General features: G+C 51.3%; 1 protein-coding gene across 1 annotated transcript; it reads left to right on the top strand.

Moving 5' to 3' along the window:
• Window positions 1-20,776: 20,776 nt before the first annotated feature.
• LOC311198915 (olfactory receptor 14A16-like) lies at window positions 20,777-21,703 on the top strand (the record flags this gene model as incomplete). Its single annotated transcript, XM_084272943.1, has 1 exon — window positions 20,777-21,703. The coding sequence occupies one exon, from the start codon at window positions 20,777-20,779 to the stop codon at window positions 21,701-21,703; it is 927 nt and encodes a 308-aa protein (XP_084129069.1).
• Between the last annotated feature and the right edge of the window lie 1,003 nt (window positions 21,704-22,706).

Genomic DNA, 22,706 nt, shown 5'->3' on the forward strand with positions numbered 1-22,706 from the left:
GTCAGGAAGCCTCTCTTCAGGAACATCTCTCTACCTCTCCTTCACTTGTGCTTTGGGTTTTGCTGGATGAGGAGGCAATTAGGAGCAGAGGCACTTTAGTGACCTCAAAGGAGTGCTGTTTAATGGACCATGAAAAAATCAGGCTCAGGTGTTCCACCCCAAATACACTTGAGGTGGAGGAAAGCAGAGACATCCCTGATCCAAGAGCAGATTGACAGACTCCTCATCTTTGCTCATTGTTCTCCTCCCAGACATGCACACAGAGGGATCATTGCAGCTGCCCACGTACAGCTGCCCAGCAGCATTGCCACAGACTGAGCACTGAGGTGTCTTCTCTTTGGGGATTTCTCCTCAGAAACAGGTCTGCAGAGCAGGACCCAAAGGGTGGGTGTGCAAACGGCAGCTGAACCTCCCACCCCCACCCCCTCGTACCTGTGCTGCCCTTCTCACCACTGGATTTGCCCTGAGAAGGCAGCTCCTTCTCCTTGCCTGTCCCTGGCTCTGCTGCTTGCTGCTGCTCCTGCCAGAAGCCCTCTCCCTGTGCCCAGCTCCACTCCCTGGCAGGGCAAAGCTCATCCCTCTTGCTGGGTGCTCACCTCTGCCTGCAAACACCTCCCTAAGGCAGGGCACGGCCCAGGGGCAGCTCTGCCTGGGCAGGGGCTACAGACCAGACCTCACAAAGCCTGATGTGGCTGCAGAGGCGAAAGGGCTGATGAGCTGGCTGCAGACAGCTGGGTAGAGTGCTGTGAGGGGCTTCTCCCAGGATCACTCATCTCTCCGTGTCAGACACCAGGAGTCTCAGAGGGTTCTCCTCAGCAGAAACAAGAATTTCCACCTGCAGTGCCAAACTCAGACCTCCAGACTGAGGGTCAGGAAAGGTCCTTCTCTCTCCAGGAGTGCAGTCTGTTTGTGCTTCTTGAGAAGTGCCCCTGGAAGTGTCCTGAGGTAGAGCTGAAGCTGTGAGAAGCCCTGATCCATGCAGCACCCTCTGGACAGCTCTCTCAGCATCATAAGTCACCTCTAAGTGCCTGAAGTAGTGCCCTCAGCCCTGATCCTGGGCACAGCTGTCTCTGCAGTGTTGTCTGGTTGCCATGACCTCCATCCATCAATCCCAAGAGCTCAGCCCCGCTCAGCAGCAAAGGACCAACCCCAGGTGTCACTTTCTCTGTCCCCTCTGAGCTCCCTGCAGGTGTCCCAGGGGAATCTGCTGTGAAACAGGCTGAAGGAACCACTGCTGTTCCTTCTCTCAGAGCCAGCAGTGTCAGTTCTCCCATCTGAAAAAGACAGGTTCAAGAATAACCTTTTCTTGTCCCATCTGTAGTCAAGACACCAAGACAGGGACAGGGAATGATCTCCTTTCTCTCTGCAGAGGGAAGGGATTCAGCTCCCACTCCATGTCAACAGTCCTGGGGCTAAAAGTGAACTCAGCTGCCCCCCATCCCACAGCACAACTCCACAGGAGGTGGGATTCCTCTGGCCCCAGCTCAGGTGTGCCATGAACATCGCCACATGCCCTAACCAAGGTCCGGGCACTGACTCTGTGTAACTCCAATCACAGCCCTGTCATGTGAAGGGAGGTGCCAAGGCTCTCACACACAGCTACAAGGGGTCAGCAGGGACAGCGATGGTCCTGTCCAGGAAAGCCATCCCCACTCAGAGCCAGGGCAGGTCACACACCCCAGGCAGCATTGCAGACACATGCGGTGTCTCTGTGCAGGGAACTAGTAGCCACCTCTGCAGCATGGCAAGGGCTGTCCCTTCTCTAGCCAGCTCATGTGTAGGAGAAACATCACACTGGCTCCTGCCTACGCTGGTCTTTAGTGACCTCCTTGATAACACAGACAAGGAACAAAACAAAAACCTTGGCCATGATGTGTCAGCAGCATCTTGTCATTCCTGGAGATCAGCTTCACCTCAGCCAAAGGCCCCCAGGGGCAGCAGAGGCACCAGCGACAAAACCCCTGTTTCCTGCCAGGGCTGCCCTTCACCTCTCCTTCTCTCTGTCCTTGGGCACAAGAGAGTTTACTCACTCCCTTGGCATCCAATTCCAGCTTTGTTTTCCATCGGCCAACCACTCTGGCATGTCTCTGCCCTGGAGCAAAGCCTTTGCACACTTGGGGTTTGGGGTGTTTGTTCCCAGGTTTCCATCAAAGAAGCCAGAGCTGGGCCTGCAGGCAAACCTGAGATGCTACAGCCAAGGTGTCCACCCATGCCCCTCAGGTGGGGTCAAAGCCAGGGCCAGTTGGAGCCTAAGAGCCTGAGCTTTTTGACATTGATAGAGTAATATCTATGGTGTGGTGAATCAGTACAGGCTTTCAGGAGAAAAAAGCTGGATGGATTATGAGTGGCGTTTCCTCAAAGTGAAGAAGCTACGTGGATGTACGAAGCTCTTGGGTGGAGCCAAGAAGAAGTTGGGGGACCCCTTTGTGGGTGAGGGCCAGAGGAAGAGCCACTAAAGGTGACATGATGGTAGGAGATGAGGAACACAGAGTCAAGGTGAGTCAGTTGCCATAATCTTCTCTAATCCTACCAAGGAAGTCTCTGTGTACAGAAGCCTGGGCCTCACTGGGGGCTTTAATGGCCCTGGTGTTTTCTGGAAAGGGAACAAAGCAGGATGCAAAAAGTCTAGGAAGTTTCTGGAGTGCCTTGGAACAACTTCTTAGCACTGCTCCCAGATAGGCCAGCAAGGGTAATGAAACCTGGGTTCGATCCTTGCCCACAAGGAAGAGCTCATCTGGTGACTTTGAAAGGCCTTCGGATGCTCATCTAGCACTTAAGATGTCCCAGCTCCACACTTGCCTGATATCATGATTGATATCACAGACATGAACTCCACATCTTCCTTCTTTTTCACTTTTGAAAGTCCACATTGCACCTTTTCTACTTCAGCATGGCAGCCCCTCCAGCCACCTGCTACTTGAGGCCTTGCTCCTGCCTTGACCAGCCCGTGCCACCCACACAGATCTTCCCTGCACTCCCATGTGTCTCACTGACCCTTCTCTGCTCATCACCGCAGAAGGGCTGTGCATCCTCCACACTCATGGATGTTTCCTGAGGTCCACTCAAGTGTGTGCAGTGAAGGAGGAACAGAGAGTGAGGGCAGCTCGTGGGTCTTGCCTGAGAACTTTCACTCCAGCAACTGAGCATTCCCCATCGACCAGGCTGAGGCACTAACCCCAGATGGAAACATCTGTATTTTCCTAGATAGGAACTACCTAGGAAGGGTGATGGGGAGAAAATGAGGGCCACTAGAGATGAAGCTGGGGAGCAGTGCAACGGCTGGGGGTGAGGGCAATGACCCAACTGAAGTGCATCTTCCCTAATGCACGCAGCGTGGGCAACAGTCAGGAAGAGCTGGAAGCCATTGTGCAGCAGGCAAACTATGGCTTACTTGCCATCACTGAAATGTGGTGGGACCACTCCCAAGACTGGAGTGTGGCCATGGACGGCTATAAATTTTTCAGAAGGGACAGGCAGCGCAGGAGGGGTGGTGGTGTGTGTCTCTATGTGAGACAGTGTTCTGATGCGACAGAGTTTGGCGCTGGGAACCAAAGAATGATAGAATGGCATGGGTTGGAAGGGACCCCAAAGATCACAGCATTCCAACCTCCCTGCCACAGGCAGGGCCACCAACCTCGAGACCTGGAGCTACACAAGGTTGTCCAGGGCCCCAGCCAACCTGGCCTTGAACACTTCCAGGGATGGGGCATCCACCACCTCTCTGGGCAGCCTGCTCCAGAACCTCACCACTCTCTCTGGAAAAAACCTTTCCCTAATATCTAATCTAAAACTTCCATTCCTTTAGTTTTAAATCATTCCCCCTTGTCCTGCCATTATCTGCTCTTCTAAAAAGTTGATTCCCCTCCTGTTTCTCTGCTCCCTTCAGGTACTGGAAGGCTGCAATGAGGTCCCCCCACAGCCTTCTCTTCTCCAGGCTGAACCAGCCCAGCTCCCCCATCCTTTCTTTGTAGGGGAGCTGCTCCAGCCCTCTGATCATCTTTGTGGCTCCTCTGAACCCTCTCCAAAAGTTCCATATCTTTCTTGTATTGAGAGCCCCAGATCTGGACACAGTACTCCAGATGGGGCCTCACGAGGGCAGAGTAGAGAGAGACAATCCCCTCCCTGTCCCTGCTGCCACTCCTCTCCTGATGGAGCCCAGGATACCATTGGCCTTGCGAGCTGCAAGAGCACACTGCTGGCTCATGGGAAGTTTCTCATCCACCGGAATCCCCAAGTCCTTCTCAGCAGGGCTACTCTCAAGAAGCTCTTCTCCCAGTCTGTATCTGTGTCTGGGATTCCTCTGGCCCAAGTGCAACACCTGACACTTGGCAGTGTGGAACCTCATTAGGTTCCCCCGGGCCCATCTTTCCAGCCTGTCAAGATCCCTCTGGATGGCTTCCTTTCCTTCTGGGGTGTCGACCACACCACTCAGCTTGGTGTCAGGCACAAACTTGCTGAGGGTGCACTCAATTCCATCACCCATGTCACTGATAAAGATGTTAAAGAACACCGGTCCCAAGACAGACCCCTGGGGGACACCGCTTGTCACCGGCCTCCACCTGGACATAGACCCATTGACCACCACCCTTTGGCTATGGTCTGTTAACCAGTTTCTTATCCAGTGGACGGTCCACCCATCAACTCCACTTCTCTCCAATTTAGAGATAAGGATGTAGTGGGGGACTGTGTCAAAGGCCTTGCACAAGTCCAGGTAGATGACATCGGTCGCCTTCCCTTTATCTGCCGATGCTGTCTCTCCATCAGAGAAAGTCACCAGATTGGTGAGGCACGACCTTCCCTTGGTGAAGCCGTGCTGGCTGTCCCGGATCACATGCTCTTCCCTCATGTGCTCCAACATGTCGTCCAGGAGGATCTGTTCCATGATCTTCCCAGGCACAGAGGTGAGGCTCACCGGCCTGTAATTCCCTGGGTCTTCCTTGTTCCCTTTTTTATAAATGGGAGTGACATGACCTTTTTTCCAGTCCCCAGGGGCCTCTCCTGACAGCCACGACTTTTCAAATATGATGGAGAGCGGCTCGGCAACCACATCAGCAGCTCCTTCAGGACTCTGGGATGCATGTCATCCAGCCCCATAGACTTGTAGACATTCAGTCTCATGAGGCGGTCTCGGACTTGCTCTGCTCTTACATTGGGGGGGGGGGGGATTTACTCCCCCATTTCCCACCTTGAGTTTTAGGGATGCAAGGTTCTGGGATTTGAGAATTATGAGTCCATCTGGACTCAGCACTGGTGAGGCCAACTCTGGAGCAGTCAGCCCCAGTGTGGGGCTCCCTGGTCTGGAGGAAGGGGAGGAACTGTCATGTTGTCAGATAAAAGTCTGCCCAGATATGGCTAGGGGTCTTGTGTGAAGAGGCTGAAGGACCTGGGCTTCTTTAGCCTGGGGAAGGGGAGGCTGAGGGAAGCCCTCTTGTGCTACATTTAAAGAACGTAAGAAAGGAAGTCAAGGTGAATCTGCAGTTTGTAAGGTCAGAGTTGCCATGAGGATAAAGAAGTGTCACTCTGAGGGCAGTGCTGTGGTGATAAAAGTCACTCGGAGGAAATGTGGACGACCTGGTGGCTTTGTGTTTGTGGGAACAGCTGGTGAGGAGGGAGAGACAGCAGAACAGGCAGGGACATCATGGAGTGAGATCAAGGTGGGGAAGGGCATTGGGTGCCTGCAGCCTGCAGGCAAACAGCACAGGCATGGGGCAGTGTGGCATGGGCTGTGGTGCAGATGGCCAAGGGTGCCAGCCAGGCCTTTGACTCCTTGACTAGAGCTGATATCCCTGACACAGAGGCCTCAGAGGAGACACATTGTCCTGACAGCCATGGAGCATCATTGCCTCCTTGCACCCACCCCAGGGGAGTACTCCATGTACCATACCCCTGTCTGTCCCTTGGAATCACACCCCACATTCCAAGGAAGAGCCCTGAGACACAGGTGAAGGTCAGGATGTCCCTGCCCAGGGGCTGGGGGTCAGCACTTGGCATTTCTGCTTCATCAGACCAAGCCAGGGTGTCCTCAGAATCAGAGCTGCCTGTGTTTTGCCTGTGTTTGTCCTCATGGTCTCCAGTTGTCTGCTCTAAGGAGCCCATGGGGAGGCTTTGTCAGTAATGGCTCCCAGTGGGGCTTGTTAATGCTTCAAGGTACTTTGGGCATTACTCCTGACTTGGACATCTGGAGAGGTTTCTTCACTCTCCTCTTGGACTCTGTGGTCTGTGGACTCAGAAGAAAACACACCATGGGGCTCATTAATCACACAGAAATCCCTTACAAGCGTGGCTCTTCAAGTCATTTCCTTTAAAAAAAATAGACCTTGTATAACAAATTGTAGACGTTTTATTTGAGTGATGAAAATTTCAAAGGAGTTTCACAATGCAGGATTTTTTCATAGGAAAAAATGATTCTGTCACATCTCAGATCATGGAAGAAAGTTCAGCAGCATGCTGCAATGGGTGCTGGGGCAGAGGTCTCCTAAGGAGACCTGGACAGGCAGGAGAAGCAGTCTGTTGAGGTAAAACCCTGTTTAGAGAACCTTGCTTTTCCCCAAGCCCAGCAGTTCCCTCACTGGCCTCCTGGGACTCCCAACACTTTTCCTGGCATCATCTGTGCTCACAGGCACGGACAGATTTCTCTGACAAGAAACAGCAGTTAAACATGACACAGTTTAATACCCATGAAATCTCTCTCCTCAGCTGCTGCTACGGCCAAGCAGAATGTGAAGGGGGTCAGCTTTCAGAGGAGATTCTCTCCCAGAACAGTTTGAATCAGATACATTGAAAGGACACTTATCAATACATTTAACTTGTTACAGAACAGTTCATTAGACTTCTGGAAGATGGGATGTTTTCCATCTTTCTGAAGCTCAAAGCAGAAACCAGAGCATTGAGTGGCTTCTGAATGACCAAAGAGCAAGAAGAAGTGGAAACCTGTGAACAAAGTGAAGTGCATACAAAGAAAGGTCACTTGTCAACACACTGACTGATCCATTAGTCTTCTGAAAGTAAGAATATTTTCCAACTCTCTGAAGCTCAGAGAAGACTCTGGAGAGTTAACTGGCATCTGAATGACCAAAGAGCAAGCAAACGTGGAATCCTGTTGAGAAACGTGAAATGCATAGGTCTATTTAGTCTACTGAGAAGATGTCCTTAGGCATAGCTGCTGAATCAGAGAGGTGTAAACACCTGAATGATGAAGGACATGACAGAGACAGTCTGTCAGTAATGGAGGTAAAGGGGAAGGAATTTCTTCCACTGCCATGGATACTAATCCTGGAAAATCCCGTTCAGCCATGGTGGGAAAGCATTGCCAATTCAGACAATACTCATGTGATTAAGCTGATGAAAAAGTTCTTGTAAATGTGTTTTTGAAAAAGGAAAATAAAGAAGGAAAAATTCTGTCCCTTGGTATGCAGACATGGTGCAAAGGGAACACAGCTTTTCATTATTCATTTTCTCAGTAGAACAAGACCTGGAGATACTGCAGAAGGAATGTGATGAATGTGAACCATGTTATCATATCTCAGAAAAATAAGGAGAAAAAATTAAATCGAACAATTGAAATCCATACTAAATACAAACTGCTCCTAAAGTGACTTGCATGGCCAACAATAAATGGAAGATGAGCAGTTTATTGCTGCATAGGAACATCCAGTCATCAGTTTCCACATAGCATCCTTGAGCTCCTGGTTCCTCATGCTGTAGATGAGGGGGTTCACTGCTGGTGGAAACACCGAGTAAAGAAATGAAAATACCATGTCCAAAAATAGGGAGGAGATGGAGGGGGGCTTCAGGTAGGTAAACACACCAGTGATAATAAACAGGGAGACCACAGCCAAGTGAGGGAGGCAGGTGGAAAAGGCTTTGTGCCGTCCCTGCTGCGAGGGGATCCTCAGCACAGCCCTGAAGATCTGTACATAGGACACCACAATGAACACAAAACACCCAAAACCCAAACAGACACTGACGACAAGGACTCCAGTTTCCCTGAGGTAGGCATCTGAGCAGGAGAGCTTGAGGATCTGGGGGATTTCACAGAAGAACTGGTCAAGGGCATTGCCATGGCAGAGGGGCAGTGAAAATATATTGGCTGTGTGCAGCACAGAATAGAGAAACCCACCGCCCCAGGCAGCTGCTGCCATGTGGACACAAGCTCTGCTGCCCAGGAGGGTCCCATAGTGCAGGGGGTGGCAGATGGCAACGTAGCGGTCATAGGCCATGACAGTGAGGAGACAGAGCTCTGTTGCGATGAAAAATACAAAGAAAAAGAGTTGAGCCACACATCCTGTGTAGGAAATGGCCCTGGTATCCCACAAGGAATTGGCCATGGATTTGGGAATGGTGGTGGAGATGCAGCCAAGGTCAGTAACAGAGAGGTTGAGGAGGAGGAAGTACATGGGAGTGTGGAGGTGGTGGTCATAGGCTATGGTGATGATGATGAGGCCATTGCCCAGGAGGGCAGCCAGGTAGATGCCCAGGAAGAGGCAGACGTGCAGGAGCTGCAGCTCCCGTGTGTCTGCAAAGAGCAGGAGGAGGAACTGGCTGATGGAGCTGCTGTTGGGCATCTGCTGCTGTGAACTGTAGAGACCTGTCCAAGGAGGAAAAGGCACAGTGAGAATTCAGGGAACTCTTCTTTAAAGAAAACCTCTTCAAATTCTTATTGAATACCCTCATATTGACTCTCTGTATTCAGGAAGACTTTTGGCAGGTCCCTCTTGGGAGGTCTGCTTTGTGCTGGCTTGAGTGTTCCACTGCGGGGAGAAGGGTCTGCTGTGGGGTCTCGAGAACTCAGTCCTGCCTGGCAGCAGTCAGTAAATAGAAGGATGGTGTGATCTCAGACTAAATCCCCTTTGGATAGGAATGAGCTTTTCATCACTGTCACTCCAGTTTCACCCGAGTGCAGAGCAGAGCTTTGGAGCTTTGGTTTTCTCCTGACTGTACCTGAGGAGTGTTTCTTCTGTCAGAACTCCCTGTCACTGCTGCAGCAGTGCCAGTGAAACCTTCCCCTGATTGCAGAGTGGGGAGAGCTGCTCTGTCCATCAGCCCTGATGTCAGATGTCCTGTGCTGGGCACTCTGTGATCACACCCTGGTGTTGCCCGTAGAATAAACTGGACCCTGTAGAGCTCCGAGGAATCCAGTCTCTCAGGGCAGAGATCCAAAGCCCTCCTGTGGTGTCTCATCCTACCCAAAGAGGATCTCAGCTTCCTTCTCCCAGCCAGGGACACACAGGGCTCATTGCAGCTGCCCACAGACACGGGCGATCAGCGGCATTGCCAGGGTCTCAGTGCTGAGATCTCTTCTGCATGGGGCTCCTCTCTGGGGCACAAAAGTCCCTAGGAGAGTGGTGCAATTTTTGCAGACAGCCTACAGCCCAGAGCAGCCCTCAGGAACTCCTCAGTCCTAGAGCTGGGGGTCCTGAAGTGAGGGTCAGCTCAGTCCCAGTTCCACCAATGGACGTGCCAAAAGCCCCAGGTAATCGTGGGAGAAAGGCAGCAAGGACAGGAGGGAAAGAGCAAGAAATGCTCCAGCCCAAGCAGGAAGGAGAGGGACAGACAAACAGGCATGTATGGGGTTCTTGTCACTGGGGCCTGGGCTGCCAAGGAGGGGACTCAGCCTGAAACACTGCTACTCTGGGTGCAGAGTCTGTGCTGGGTGGCAGAAAATAGGGGGTCGGTGAGGGAAAGCTTCTGCACTGTGGGGGATGTCAGGGAGGTACAAAATCCTCACTGCCACGGTATTGCTGGGAGCAGCTCCTTCTCCTTCCTTGCCAATGTCTCTGATGCCTGGAGCTGTCCCTGCAGCTGCTTCTCTCTGCCCATGTCACCTCCCACTCTGTAGTCACAGACCTCATCCAACCTTCCCTGTGCTCAATTGTGCTCTGAAGACCCCTCCTGGCATCAGAGCACTGCCCTGGGGAACCTCTGTGTGTGCAGAGCTCAACAGAGTGTCTGACATGTTCCTATGACCAAATGTGTTTGCACTGCCTTCTTTTAAGTTATCAAGAAAAGCTCAATTCTCACACCCCACCCAGTCCAGAAGAGCAGAAAATTCAAAGCAAGGTCTCTTTACCTCTCACCCACAGACATACCAGGCAGAGTGCTGTGGAGATTTCTCTTCCAGTGAGCTCTCAGCATCCATCAGCTCTCTCAGCCTGACAGGTCTCTCCTCGGTGCCTACAGGCAGTGTCCCCAGCCCTGTGTGCTTGGCAGAGGAGCTGCTCCTGGGCAGAGCTGTCTCTCTGCTGCACTACCGGGTTGCCATGAGCTCCCTCCATCCCAGGAGCCCGGCCCAGCTCAGCAGAAGACCAGTTTTTGTAGGCTCCCTCCTGGTGTCTCAGGCCTCATGGGGATGACTCAATTTTCATTCTTTGGCTGGGGAGAAATCCTTGTGTCCAGCAGAGTCCTTTCTCCTGATCAAACCAGAGCTGGGCAGGACAATCACCTTTCCTTGTCTCTGCATGAGACTGGACACCCAGGCAAGGACAGGGAGGGGACTCTTTCCCCCTGTGAAAGGAAGGGATTTAGGTGAGCATTTGGGCATTTCTCGGTGTTTCACAAGAACAAAATCAGGGAAAACAAATCTACAAAGCTCTGCTCTGCAGTTGGGGGAAGTGGGAACCACCACCCAGAAAAGATCATATAGATCAAAACCGATAGACCTTCTACTGCCAGGACAAACTGACACCTGGAGTGCTCACATCAGAGCCCCATACAGCCAGTGGCACCCACAGACAGCAGGAAATGCACCTCCTAAAAAGGACCTTTCCAATACATAATAGAACAGGGAGAGGCAGTCCTTGGGTCTCCAGTGAGAACATTTTGCTCAGTGAGAGTGCCCCAAGTTTTCACTGCCTTGTTCTCTTTGCAGAGGGCTCCATGCAAAGAGGCAGTGAATGTCCAACAGCAGTTTCATTCCCCACTTCCTCCTCCTGGCCTTTGCAGACACACGGGAGCTGCAGTGGGTTTCTCAGTGCTGTGCTGCACACGGCCAGTACATGTTCCCTACCCCTCTGCAAGGGCAATGCTGTTGACCAGTTCTGTGAAATCCCCCAGATCCTCAGCCTCACATGCTCAGATGCCTACCCCAGGGAGATTGGTCTTCCTGTATTCAGTACCTGTTTAGTTTTGGGGTGTTTTGTGGGCTAGCTGGGGAGTTTTCAGGCCAGGAATATATCTCACCCCTTTTCCTTAGGAGCTATTGCTGGACATTTAGGAGTTTCAACTGTGGACACTGGTGGAGCCCAAAGCCAACATCAGGCAATCTTAGGACCCCCTCCATTGGCTAGCAATGCCCTGATCCTAAAGGTTACTGGGGCTGCTTGTCCACTCCCTGAGGAGCAGTCAGGGCAATAATATCTTTAAACTCTCGCTCTTTTGTTTGGGAGCGGTTGCTGGAAGTTTAGAAGTTTCAAGGATGGATGCTGGTAGAGACTGAGGAGGCATCAGGCAATGTTAGGAGAGTTCCCTTGGCAAGGAACGACCTGAGCACCAAGGTTCCTTGTGCTTCACGTCTGAACACTGATGAGGGTTCATGCCAGGAAAATCCTTCAGCCCTCACTCCTCTTGTTAGAGACCTGTTGCTGGAGGTTTAACACTTCCGAAGGTGATTGCTGGTAGATGGAAAAATTATGTCAGGCACTCTAAGGACCGTTGCCTTGGCTAGGAATGCCCTGAGCCTCAAGGTTTGCTGTACTGCTACTCTACTACCTGGGGAGGCTTCAGGCCACAAACCTTTCTCAGCCCTGACACCAATGGGTTTGGGAGCTATTCCTGGATGTTTCTCAGTTTCAAAGGTGGGCTCTTCTAGAGCTCAAAAATGAAGTCAGGCAATCTTAGAACTGCTCCCTCTTCTAGGAAAGCCCTGAGCCCCAAGGTTACTGGGGCTGCTAGTGGGCTACCTGCGGAGGTTTCATGCCAGAAACATCTCTCAGCCCATGCACATTTTGTTTGGGAGCTATTACTGGACATTTAGAATTTTCAAAGTTGGACTCTGGTAGAGCCTGAAAATTACATCAGGGACCCATAGGACCGTTCCCTCAGCTACGAAAGCTCTAGGCCCCAAAGTTACTGGCGCTGCTTTTGGGCTACCCAGGGAGCTTTCAGGCTCTCAAACCTTTTGTTTGGGACCTATTGCTGGACATTTGGCATTTTTGACTGTGGACATGGGTAGAGACAGAAAATGATGTCTGATATTATAGGACCATTGTCTTGGCTAGGAATGCTCTTTGCCCCAAGGCTACCAGGGCTGCGTGTGGGCTACCTGGGAAGGTTTCAGCCCAGGAACATCATTCATCCTTCATAGATTTATTTGGGAGCTATTGCTGTATGTTTAGAATTTTTAAAGGGGGACACTAGTAGAGCCACAAAATGACACCAGGGACTCTTCAGACCATTCCAGTGGTTAGGAAAGCCCTGACCCCCAAGGTTACTGGGGCTGCTAGTGGGATACCTAGGAGAGTTTCTGGCTGGGAAACATTTTCAGCCCTTGCAAATTTTTTTTTTTTGACCAACAGTAAAGGTTTTGGATTCTCCCTGTCCCTCCTTTTCTTAATAATTCTATAAATATATTAATAACAATGTTACTGGTATAAATAATAGTTCTTTAAATATTAAGTAATATTAAGAGTAATATTAATATTTCGTGCTTTTGATAATTAATAATGATTATATAAATATATTGACAAAAGGAGGGACAGGGAGAATCTCCAACGTTTATTCGACCCAGAGGGATCAATGTAATAGAGGGTGAAGAAAAGGCTGAGGAACTTAGTGCCTTTTTTGCCTCAGTCTTTAGCAGTAAGACCAGTTGTGTCCTGATACCCAGACCCCTGTGTGGAAAAATGGAGATGTGAATCGGACCAAAGCTCCCATAATCCCAGGGGAATTGGTAAGTGACCTGCTCAGCCACCTTGATCTGCACAAGTCAATGGTTCCAGATGGGATACACCTGAGGGTACTGAGGGAGCTGGCAGAAGTGCTCTCCAAGCCACTTTCCCTTATTTACCAGCTGTCCTGGCTCACCAGGGTGGTTCCGCCTGACTGGAAGCTGCACATGGGACACCCATCTGCAAGAAGGGCCGATAGGAGGTTCCCAGGGAACAAAATGCCTGTCAGACTGACCTCGGTGCTGGGGAAGGTGATGGAACAAATCATCTTGAGTGCCATCATGCAACACATGCAGGGCACCCAGGGGATCAGGCCAAGTCAGACTGGGTTTAGGAAAGGCAGATTGTGCTAGACCAAACTGATGTTTTCTTGTGACAAGGTGACCCGCTCTTTGGATGAGGGGAAGACTGTGGATGTGGTCTGCCTGGACTTCAGTGACACCTTCATCACTGTCTCCCACAGCATCCTGCTGGAAAAACTAGCTGCCCATGGATTAGATATGTATACTCTTTGCTGGGTTAGAAACTGGCTGTACAGCCAGACCCAAACAGTTGTGGTGAAGGGAGTTAAATCCAGTTGGCAGCAGGTCACACATGGTTTCCCCAGGGGTCAGTGCTGGGGCCAGTTCTCTTTAGTATCTTCATTAATGATCTGGCTGAGGGGATCAATTGGACCATCAGTAAATTTGCAGATGGCACAAAAGTGTGTGAGTGTTGATCTGCTGGAAGGCAGGAAGGCTCTGCAGGGTGACTTGGACAGGCTGAAAAAAGGTCCTACAGAGGAAATTCCTTTGAAATCTAAGGAATTACTAAGGACCCAACAAAAATCCAAGTAGTTGTATAAGTCCTGAGTTTTTTAATGAAAGTGACTTGAAGAGCCATGCTTGTAAGGGCTTTCTGGATGTTAATGAGCCCCATGGTGTCTTTTCTTCTGAGTCCACAGACCTCAGACACCAAGAGGAGAGTGAAGGAAGGTCTCCAGAAGTTGAAGTCAGGTGTAAAGCCCAAAGTGCCTTGAAACATTAAGAGGCCTCACTGGGAGCCATTGCTGACAAAACCTCCCCATGGGCTCATTAGAATAGACAACTACAGACAAACACAGGCAAAGCGCAGGCAGCTCTGATGCTGAGGACACCCTGGCTTTGTCCGATGAAACAGAAATGCCAAGCGCTGACCCCAGCCCCTGGGCAGAGAGATCCTGACCCTCACCTGTGTCACCCTCCTTAGGTGTGTGATGCCAAAGGAAGGACAGGGCTATGACACATGTGGCCTCCCCTGCAGTGGGTGCAAAGAGGAAATGATGCTCCATGCCTGTGAGGACAGTGTGTCTCCTCTGAAGCTTTTGTGTCAGGGACATCAGCCCAAGGGGGCATTGACCTTGTTTCTATCAGGGCATTTCAACCGGGCCAGCACCCTTGGCCATATTCACCACAGCCCATCCCACCCTGCCCCATGCCTGTGCCTGCTTCCCTGCAGGCTGTAGGAACCCAATGCACTCCCCACCTCATTCTCACCCCACCATGTCCCTGCCTGTACTGCTGTCTCTCCCTACTTGACAGCTGTTCTCACAAACACAAAGCCACCAGCTCAGCCAGGCTTCCTCCAAGGGATTTCTTGCACCACAGCACTACCAGAGGGTCAGAATGACATTTCTTTATCTTCATGTCCACTCTCTGACCTCCAAAGCTGTGGTTTCACATGGACTTCCTTTCTTATTTCTACATAGCACAAAGATGGCTTCCCTCAGCACTCCACCGGCCCCTACAAAGAAAATTAACTTTATCTTAGTCAGAACCAGGCCACCTTTGCAGACAACAAGTGAAACACAATGGTGGGGTCACTCCTGTAGTCACACAGTATGGATAAGCCTGTTGGTCAGTTATGGTCAGCTGGGGCTGTTCTGTCCCCTTCCAGGTACTTGTGCACTCCCAGTTGACTCATTTCTGAGGCAGAATTAGACAAAAGCCCTTGATGCTGTGCAAGCCCTGCTCAGCAAGGAACAAACAGGTTTATTCAGACTTTTTTTGCTTACAAATCCAAACCACAGAACTCTAGTGGCTGCCAGCATGAGAATTCATTCCAGTCCAGCCAAAATATGGTCAGGAGGAGAAGATCTTTCCTGGTTTAAAATATTCTCAATATTCCTGTTCATCAAATTCCCAGAGTTTGTCAAGGTCTGTTTGAAGTGAAGTGCCATTTTCTTAGCAGTACACATCTCCTTGCAGGTGGCTCTTCAAAGTTGTGGTGCATTAAAAAAAATGACAGCAAGAGGTGTCAAAGAACCTGGGACTCTATTGCTGGATGTTTGGCATCTTCAAAGGTCGATTATGGTAGAGCCTGGGCAAAACAGACTCAACACAGAATAAAAGAAAGAAAGAAAAGTGATTTATTACTACTACAACTACACACTGAGTGAACCAGAGTCAGGTAATGAGAAGCACAGCCAGGTCTTAAAGCACCTTCCCCCTGCCCCTTGCTTCTTAGCAGAGTTAAACTCCAACACGATTTTACTCCCTTCTTCCCCCACCCAACATGGCATGGGGAGGGGCAGGGAATGGGGAGTGGGGTTCTGGAGGTTCCTCACAAGCTGCTTTCCTTGCCCAGGTCTTAACACTTCATCTTCCCTCCCCCCCCCCCCCCCCCCCCCCCTTCTTCACACACTTGACTTTAATCATCAGTTTGCTCCCTTCTTTCCCCCATGGCAGCACAGGGAGGGGCAGGGAATGGGGAATGGGGGTTTTCAGTCCATTCCTCCCAAGTTCTCTTCCATCTTAGCTCAGGGGGGCATTCCACACACACCCCATTCCCCTGCTGCACCGTGAGGTCCCTCCCACGCAAGTCATATCCACAAACTTCTGCAGTGTGAGTCCTCTCTATCAGGGAGCCATCTCCTCACCACAGGCCTCTCAGCAGGACTCCCTTCCATGGGTGCTGATGTTCGGGCCCAGACTCACCTGGCCTGGTCCCCCACAGAGTCACAAGTCCCCTGGCAAACCTGCTGCAGGGTGGGTCAGTCTGTGCACAGGCCATAGATGGTCTCTGCTCCCCATCCTTATCCATGGGCTGTGAGGGGACATCCGCTCCACCATGGTCTTCACCACAGGCAGCAGGGGAATCTCTCTCTGGCACCCATGGGTGGGGATAAGGACAGTTTACTGCCAAAAATCACCATGAATATGGAACAATAATGGTTAGATACACTCACACCCAGTGCTAACACACAGTACCTTATTAACCCAAGGACAACAGAAGCAAGGACAGACCAACAGACCCACCATCCCAGCCACACTCAGACTGTCCTGGAGGCAGTCAGCCAGCTCCTCCCCAACCAGCTGCATTTATGGGGAAGTGGTGTCAGGGGCTGTGGAAAACAGCCTGGGCTAACTCAGCTCACCTGGGCTAACTCAGAACACCTGAGATGGCTGATTGGGGAGGTTAACCTGGCCTGGCCAGAACCAGGCAGGACAGTTGAACAATTAATGGGTTGACACCCAGGGAAGATACAAGGATTTCCAGACCTGAAGGTCCAATCACACACACTACGACCCACAAAACCTCCATTGTTGTTGTTCCAATTCAGACAATATTCCTCCTTTTCTGGAACTGGGGTTTTCCATGGGTTTGCTTCCTCATTCCAATAGAATGAATCGTTTCCAATGGTTATGTCACTTAGATCACTCAGGAGCCATTTAGGGGATATTGTTTCAACGTCTATGGCCAGTCTTTAAATCCTGAAGGGCTCCCACATCCCCAACAATTTGTCAGGTTAAAAGCGTTGGGCACCTGCTGGCCTAAAGTTATAAATACATTTTGCCACCCCAGGCTGAAGAGGGGGCCACAAACATTACCCCAGATATTAAAGGTGGTGAGAATGGTCGACCAAAACAATGTTTGTGATAGTCTGCTAAACCTCCTATAAATATTAACAAACCAGTTATTAACAAAACTATACAGACAATTAACAGCTTCATCTATTCCTTCAAGCAGGTGTCAGAGATTCCATCTGGAATAGAAAAGAAGAAAGAAGCTGGACTAGGTTCTTTTTAAGAAACCAGAAGTAGCTTGTTATGAGAAGGATGGAATAATCCACCTTGTATTGACTTTGTGTTCCTTCCCATGGGCATCTTTTGCTTTCCCAGCGTATTTGTTGAGGGGCTCAGCCAGTACGAGGGGAACGCTCCCAGTGGTCGGCATTTCTACCAAGACTGGCAGACCAGGAGAGAAAAATGGCTTGTCTGTGGTGCTGGGAGTGTGAGGTTTGGGGATTAAAGCTGGGGTATGGGACAAAGGGCATTGAGTTGAGACATCCAATTCTTCCCCAGCAATCATTGACTTGGGGAACTGCATCCCAGAGTCGTTCTGCCCAGTGTGGCTTGTGAGCTTTTAAAAACCCTTTCAAAAGCCCATTAGTTCTCCCCACTATCCCATTAGCTTGGGGGAAACACGGGGTGTGAAATTGCCACCTGACTCCTCCTTCCTTGGCCCACTCCTGCCCCTTGGCAGCAGTGAAATGACTGCCCTGGTCTGACTGAACAGACTGGGGGTTGGCAGAAAGCAAAACCAATTTGTCAGGGCCTGCCCTGGCTGTTCTCCTGCTGCTCCTGGAAATGCCTGGGCTTGGACTAGGCCAGAAATGATTTCCACTCCCACTAATACTCTTGTTTCCCCTCCGCCTTCCCAAGGGCTCCAATAGAGTCGATTTGCCCGGCCTCCCAAAGGGTCTTTTCCTCTCTCAGCTGGAGGGGGGTCTCTTCCATGGGGTGCCGCTCTAACCGCAGGCAGCATTGTTCACAGGCCCAGAGCCAGGTGGGGCAAGCTTCCCAGTGACAGGCCACCCCCTGGCATGTGCCTCCCTGTGGGAATCCTTGGATCCTGCCTGGCCACGTTTCACATGCAGCCATTCCAGGAGCCTGTCCCAATTTCCTCTGAGCTGGTCCTCTTTCTGCAGAGGGGCAATGCTGGCCAGTTCCTCTGAGCTGAGGGAGCTGGGCCTCGTTAGCTTAGAGAAGAGGAGATTGAGGGGTGGCCTTATTCAGGTCAATGGGTAAAAGCTGGAGCAGAGGAAGTTCCATGTGAATGTCAGGAGAAACTCTTTCACTGTGAGGGTGCCAGAGCCCTGGGACAGACTGCCCAGAGAGGCTGGGGAATCTCCTTCTCTGGAGACATTCACACCCACCTGGATGTGTTCCTGTGTGGTTTAGTCCAGGTGATCCTGCTCTGGCAGGGAGGTTGGACTAGATGACCATTTGACGTCCATTCCAACTCCTAACGTTCCATGATTCCTTGACCTTGGATCTCCCTGCACATCTCTTGGAGCACCTCTGGACCCTCAGGTTTCACTGGGTGTTCGTGTTTGAACACCTCCTTCTTGGCCTCCCCCCCAATAACTCCTATGAGAGCTGGGACCAGCAGCTCCCAGGAAGCAGGTGCCTCTTTTGTGCCCACTGGAACTGTGGGAAGAGGAATCCCAGCTTTGGTTGGATTGAGGCAGCCATGTGCCAGAGCTGCATCCCCTCCCCAAGGGGAAAGAGTCCCCTTCCCGTCATCTTCTGGGGGTCCTGTCTCATGTGGAGACAAGAAAAACTGATTCTTCTGCCCAGCTCGTGTTTGATCAGGAGAAAGGACTCCGCTGGACAGAAGGATTTCTCCCCAGACTAGAGAGCAGATGGCAGGGAGGACTTCAGTGTCTTTCCAAGTTGGTTCCCTGGAGATGCAGGAATACCTCAGAGGAGCCGAGGAGTACGTGACGCCTTCACCTGCTCCTCTGCTGTAGCTGGGCTGGACTCCTGGGACAGTGGGAGCTGATGAAACATTACAGCACTGATGAGGGACAGCTCTGCCACAGAGTAGCTCCTCTGCCAAGCACACAGGGCTGGGGACACTGCCTGTAGGCATTAAGGTGAGACCTGAGAGGCTGAGAGAGCTGACAGATGCTGAGAGCTCACTAGTGGAGAAATATTATCAGCACTCTACCTGTGAGTATGTTCCTGGTATGTCTGTGGGTGCAGGGCAATGCAGGTTCTGTTCCTGGAGGGATCTCCTAAAGCTGGGACATGGCATAGTGTGTGGGGTCTGTCAGGAAAAAAGGTTCTCTCTAGGAAGTGCTGCCTGGAAGGGATGCCCTTCTGCCCCATCAGAGGGACAGGGCAGGACAGCTGTCTTCTCCTGGGCATGGCTGAGGGGTGCCCAGGGCTGTCCTTGTGAGCAGGGTCCTTGTGACCCTGAGGTCTGTGTGCTGGGACAGGGACTGTGCTGCTGCCAGGGTCAGCACTAAGCCTGCCTGCTGGACTTTCCACAGGGATATAGACAGCACCTCTGGGTTGAAGGAGAGACCCAGGGAGGGGCAACGTAAGGTCCTTCTGCTGTAAGAAAGTGCTGCATGGGTCAGCTTTGCTCCCAGCCAGAGATGATCCTTGAGAAATGCCAAAGAGAATATTTCTCCAAAGGCAGAGTCTTTGTTTTGACTTTTCCTCTCCTGTGGGCTGTGCTGAGTGTGGTAGATGAGAACTTATTTCTCCCCTTGAGAATATGCAGTGAAAACCTGATTCTCATTAAGATATTGGAGCCTGGGCTGAGCCCTGCACACACAGAGGTTCCCTGGGGCAGTGCCCTGACACCAGGAGAGGTCTGCAGAGCAGAGCTGAGCACAGGGCAGGTTGGGTGGGGTCTGTGAGTACAGAGCAGGAGGTGAGATGGGCAAAGAGAAGCATCTGCAGGGACAGCTCCAGGCAGCAGAGACACTGTCAGGGAGGGAGGAGCTGCTCCCAGAAATACCCTGGCAGTGGGGATTTGGTACCTCACTGACACTTTCCGACACCCACCCCCTGGTTTCTGCCACCCCGCACAGACTCTGCACCAGGAGTTGCAGGGTTTCAGGCTGAGTCTTCTCCTTGGCAGCGCAACCAGCAGTGAGGAGAAACCCCTGAGTGCCTGTCTGTCTTTTCCTGAGCCTAAAGCTTTTGCTGCAGCATTTCCCGCTGTATCCCCTCCTGTCCTTGCTGCCTTTGTCCCACCATTACCTGGGGCTTCGAGCACGTCCATTGGTGGGGCTGGCACTGAACTGACCCTCACTTCAGGACCCCCATCTTTAGGACTGAGGCTTTCCTGCTGGGCTGCAGCTGCCCCCCACAATGGCACCGCTCTTCGAGGGACTCTTGTGCCCCAGAGAGGAGCCCCATGCAGGAGACATCTCGGCACAGAGGCCGTGGCAATGCCACTGATCACCAGTGTGTGGGCAGCTGCACTGAGCCCTGTGTGTCCCTGGCTGGGAGCAGGGAGCTGAGATCCTCCTTGGGTAGGATGAGACCGCAGGAGGGCTTTGGAGCTCTGCCCTGGGAGACAGGATTCTATGGCTGTCTGCAGGTTCCCGTTTCTTCTATGGGGAACACCAGGGTGTGATCACAGAGCGTCCAGCAAAGGGCATCTGAGACCAGGGCTGATGGAGAGAGCAGCTCTCCCTAATCTACACTCAGGGGAGATTTCACTGGCACTGCAGCAGCAATGTCAGGGAGTTCTGACAGAAGAAACACTCCTCAGGTACAGGCAGGAGAAAACCAAAGCTCCAAAGCTCTGCTCTGCCCTTGGGTGAAACTGGAGAGATAGTGCTGAAAAGCTCATTCCTATCCACAGGGGATTTAATCTGAGATCACACCATCCTTCTGTTTACTGACTGCTGCCAGACAGGACTGAGTTCTCAAGAGCCCACAGCCGACCCTCAAGCCAGCACAAAACAGACCTCCCAAAAGGGACCTGCCAAAAGTCTTCCTGAATACAGAGAGTCAATCTGAGTGTATTCCATTACAATTGGAAGAGGTTTTCTGTTAAAAAAGAGTTCCCTAACTTCTCACTTTGCCTTTTACTCCTTGGACGGGTCTCCACATTGACAGCAGCAGATGTCCAACAGCAGCAGCTCCATCAGCCAGTTCCTCCTCCTGCCCTTTGCAGACACACGGGAGCTGCAGCTCTTGCACTTCTGCCTCTTCCTGGGCATCTACCTGGCTGCTCTCCTGGGCAATGGCCTCATCATCATCACCATAGCCTGTGACCACCACCTCCACACCCCCATGTACTTCTTCCTCCTCAATCTCTCTGTTACTGACCTTGCCTACATCTCCACCACCATTCCCAAGTCCATGTCCAATTCCTTGTGGGACACCAGGGCCATTTCCTACACAGGATGTGTGGCTCAACTCTTTTTCTTTGTATTTTTGATTGTCACAGAGTACTGTCTTCTGACTGTCATGGCCTATGACCGCTATGTTGCCATCTGCTACCCCCTGCACTACGGGACCCTCCTGGGCAGCAGAGCTTGTGTCCACATGGCAGCAGCTGCCTGGGGCGGTGGGTTTCTCCATGCTGTGCTGCACACAGCCAATACATTTTCACTGCCCCTCTGCCATGGCAATGCTGTTGACCAGTTCTTCTGTGAAATCCCCCAGATCCTCAAGCTCTCCTGCTCAGACACCTATGTCAGGGAAATTGGGGTCATTGTGGTCAGTGTCTGTTTAGATTTTGGGTGTTTTGTGTTCATTGTGGTGTCCTATGTGCAGATCTTCAGGGCTGTGCTGAGGATCCCCTCGCAGCAGGGACGGCACAAAGCCTTTTCCACCTGCCTCCCTCACCTGGCTGTGGTCTCCCTGTTTCTCAGTACTGCAGTGTTTGCCAACCTGAAGCCCCCCTCCATGTCCTCCCTTATTGTGGACCTGATACTGGCATTTCTTTACTCGGTGGTTCCACCAGCAGTGAACCCCCTCATCTACAGCATGCGGAACCAGGAGCTCAAGGATGCCCTGTGGAAACTGATGACTGGGTGTTTCTAAGCAGCAATAAACTGCTCATCATCTTCTGCATATCACTGGCCATGTAACTCACGTGAGGACCAGTATGTGTTGAATAGGTTTTTTCAGTTGTTTGCATTTTTTGTTTCTTCTTTGTCTAAGCTATAATAAGATGGGACAAGTTCATCTTATTCCTAATTAAGTATATCCAGGTCTTGCGTGACCCATAGACTTTGCAATGACGAGCAGGGCTCTCTTTCCATCAGATATGCCTGGAAATGTGCATGAATTTTTCTTTCTTTCATTGTCTCCTGACATTTATAAAAATTTTACAAGGACATTTTCATCAGCTGAACCTCTCGACTCCTTGTCAGCAATGACAATACTTTCCCACCAAGACAGAAGGGGAGTTTCCTGGCAGTGTGCCATGGAATCATGGAATCTCTTATATTGGAAGAGACCCTTCCGATCATTGTTTCCAAGCGCTGCCTAAACCTGCCTAGTCCACCTCTCGGCCATGTCCCCAAGCACAACGTCTACACACCTTTTAAATAATACCAGGGATGGTGACTCCACCACTTTGCCGTGAGGACAATGTGTCTCCTCTGAGGCCTCTGTTTCAGGGCCATCCGCCATAGCCAAGGGGGCAAAGACCTCGTTTCTATCAGGCCCTTTCAGCCTGGCCGGCACCCTCGGCCATCTGAACCATAGCATATCCCGCACTGTCCCACACCTCTGCCTGTTTCCTTGTAGGCTGCAGGTAACCAAAGCCCTTCCCCACCTTGTTGTTACCCCAGGATGTCCCTGCCTGTACTGCTGTCTCTCCCTCCTCACCAGCTGTTCCCACAAACACAAAGCCACCAGCTCATCCACATTTCCTTCAAGAGACTTTTAGCACCACAGCACTACCCTCAGAGTGACATTTCTTTATCCTCACCTCCACTCTGACCTTCACAGCTGTAGTTTCAGTGGACTTAGTTTCTCATGTTCTTTCCACATATCACAGAGTGCTTCCCTCAGCCTCCCCTTCCCCAGGCTAAAGAAG

This window comes from Gallinula chloropus (assembly GCF_964237585.1).
Source record: "Gallinula chloropus genome assembly, chromosome: 19".
NCBI classification, from domain to species: domain Eukaryota; kingdom Metazoa; phylum Chordata; class Aves; order Gruiformes; family Rallidae; genus Gallinula; species Gallinula chloropus.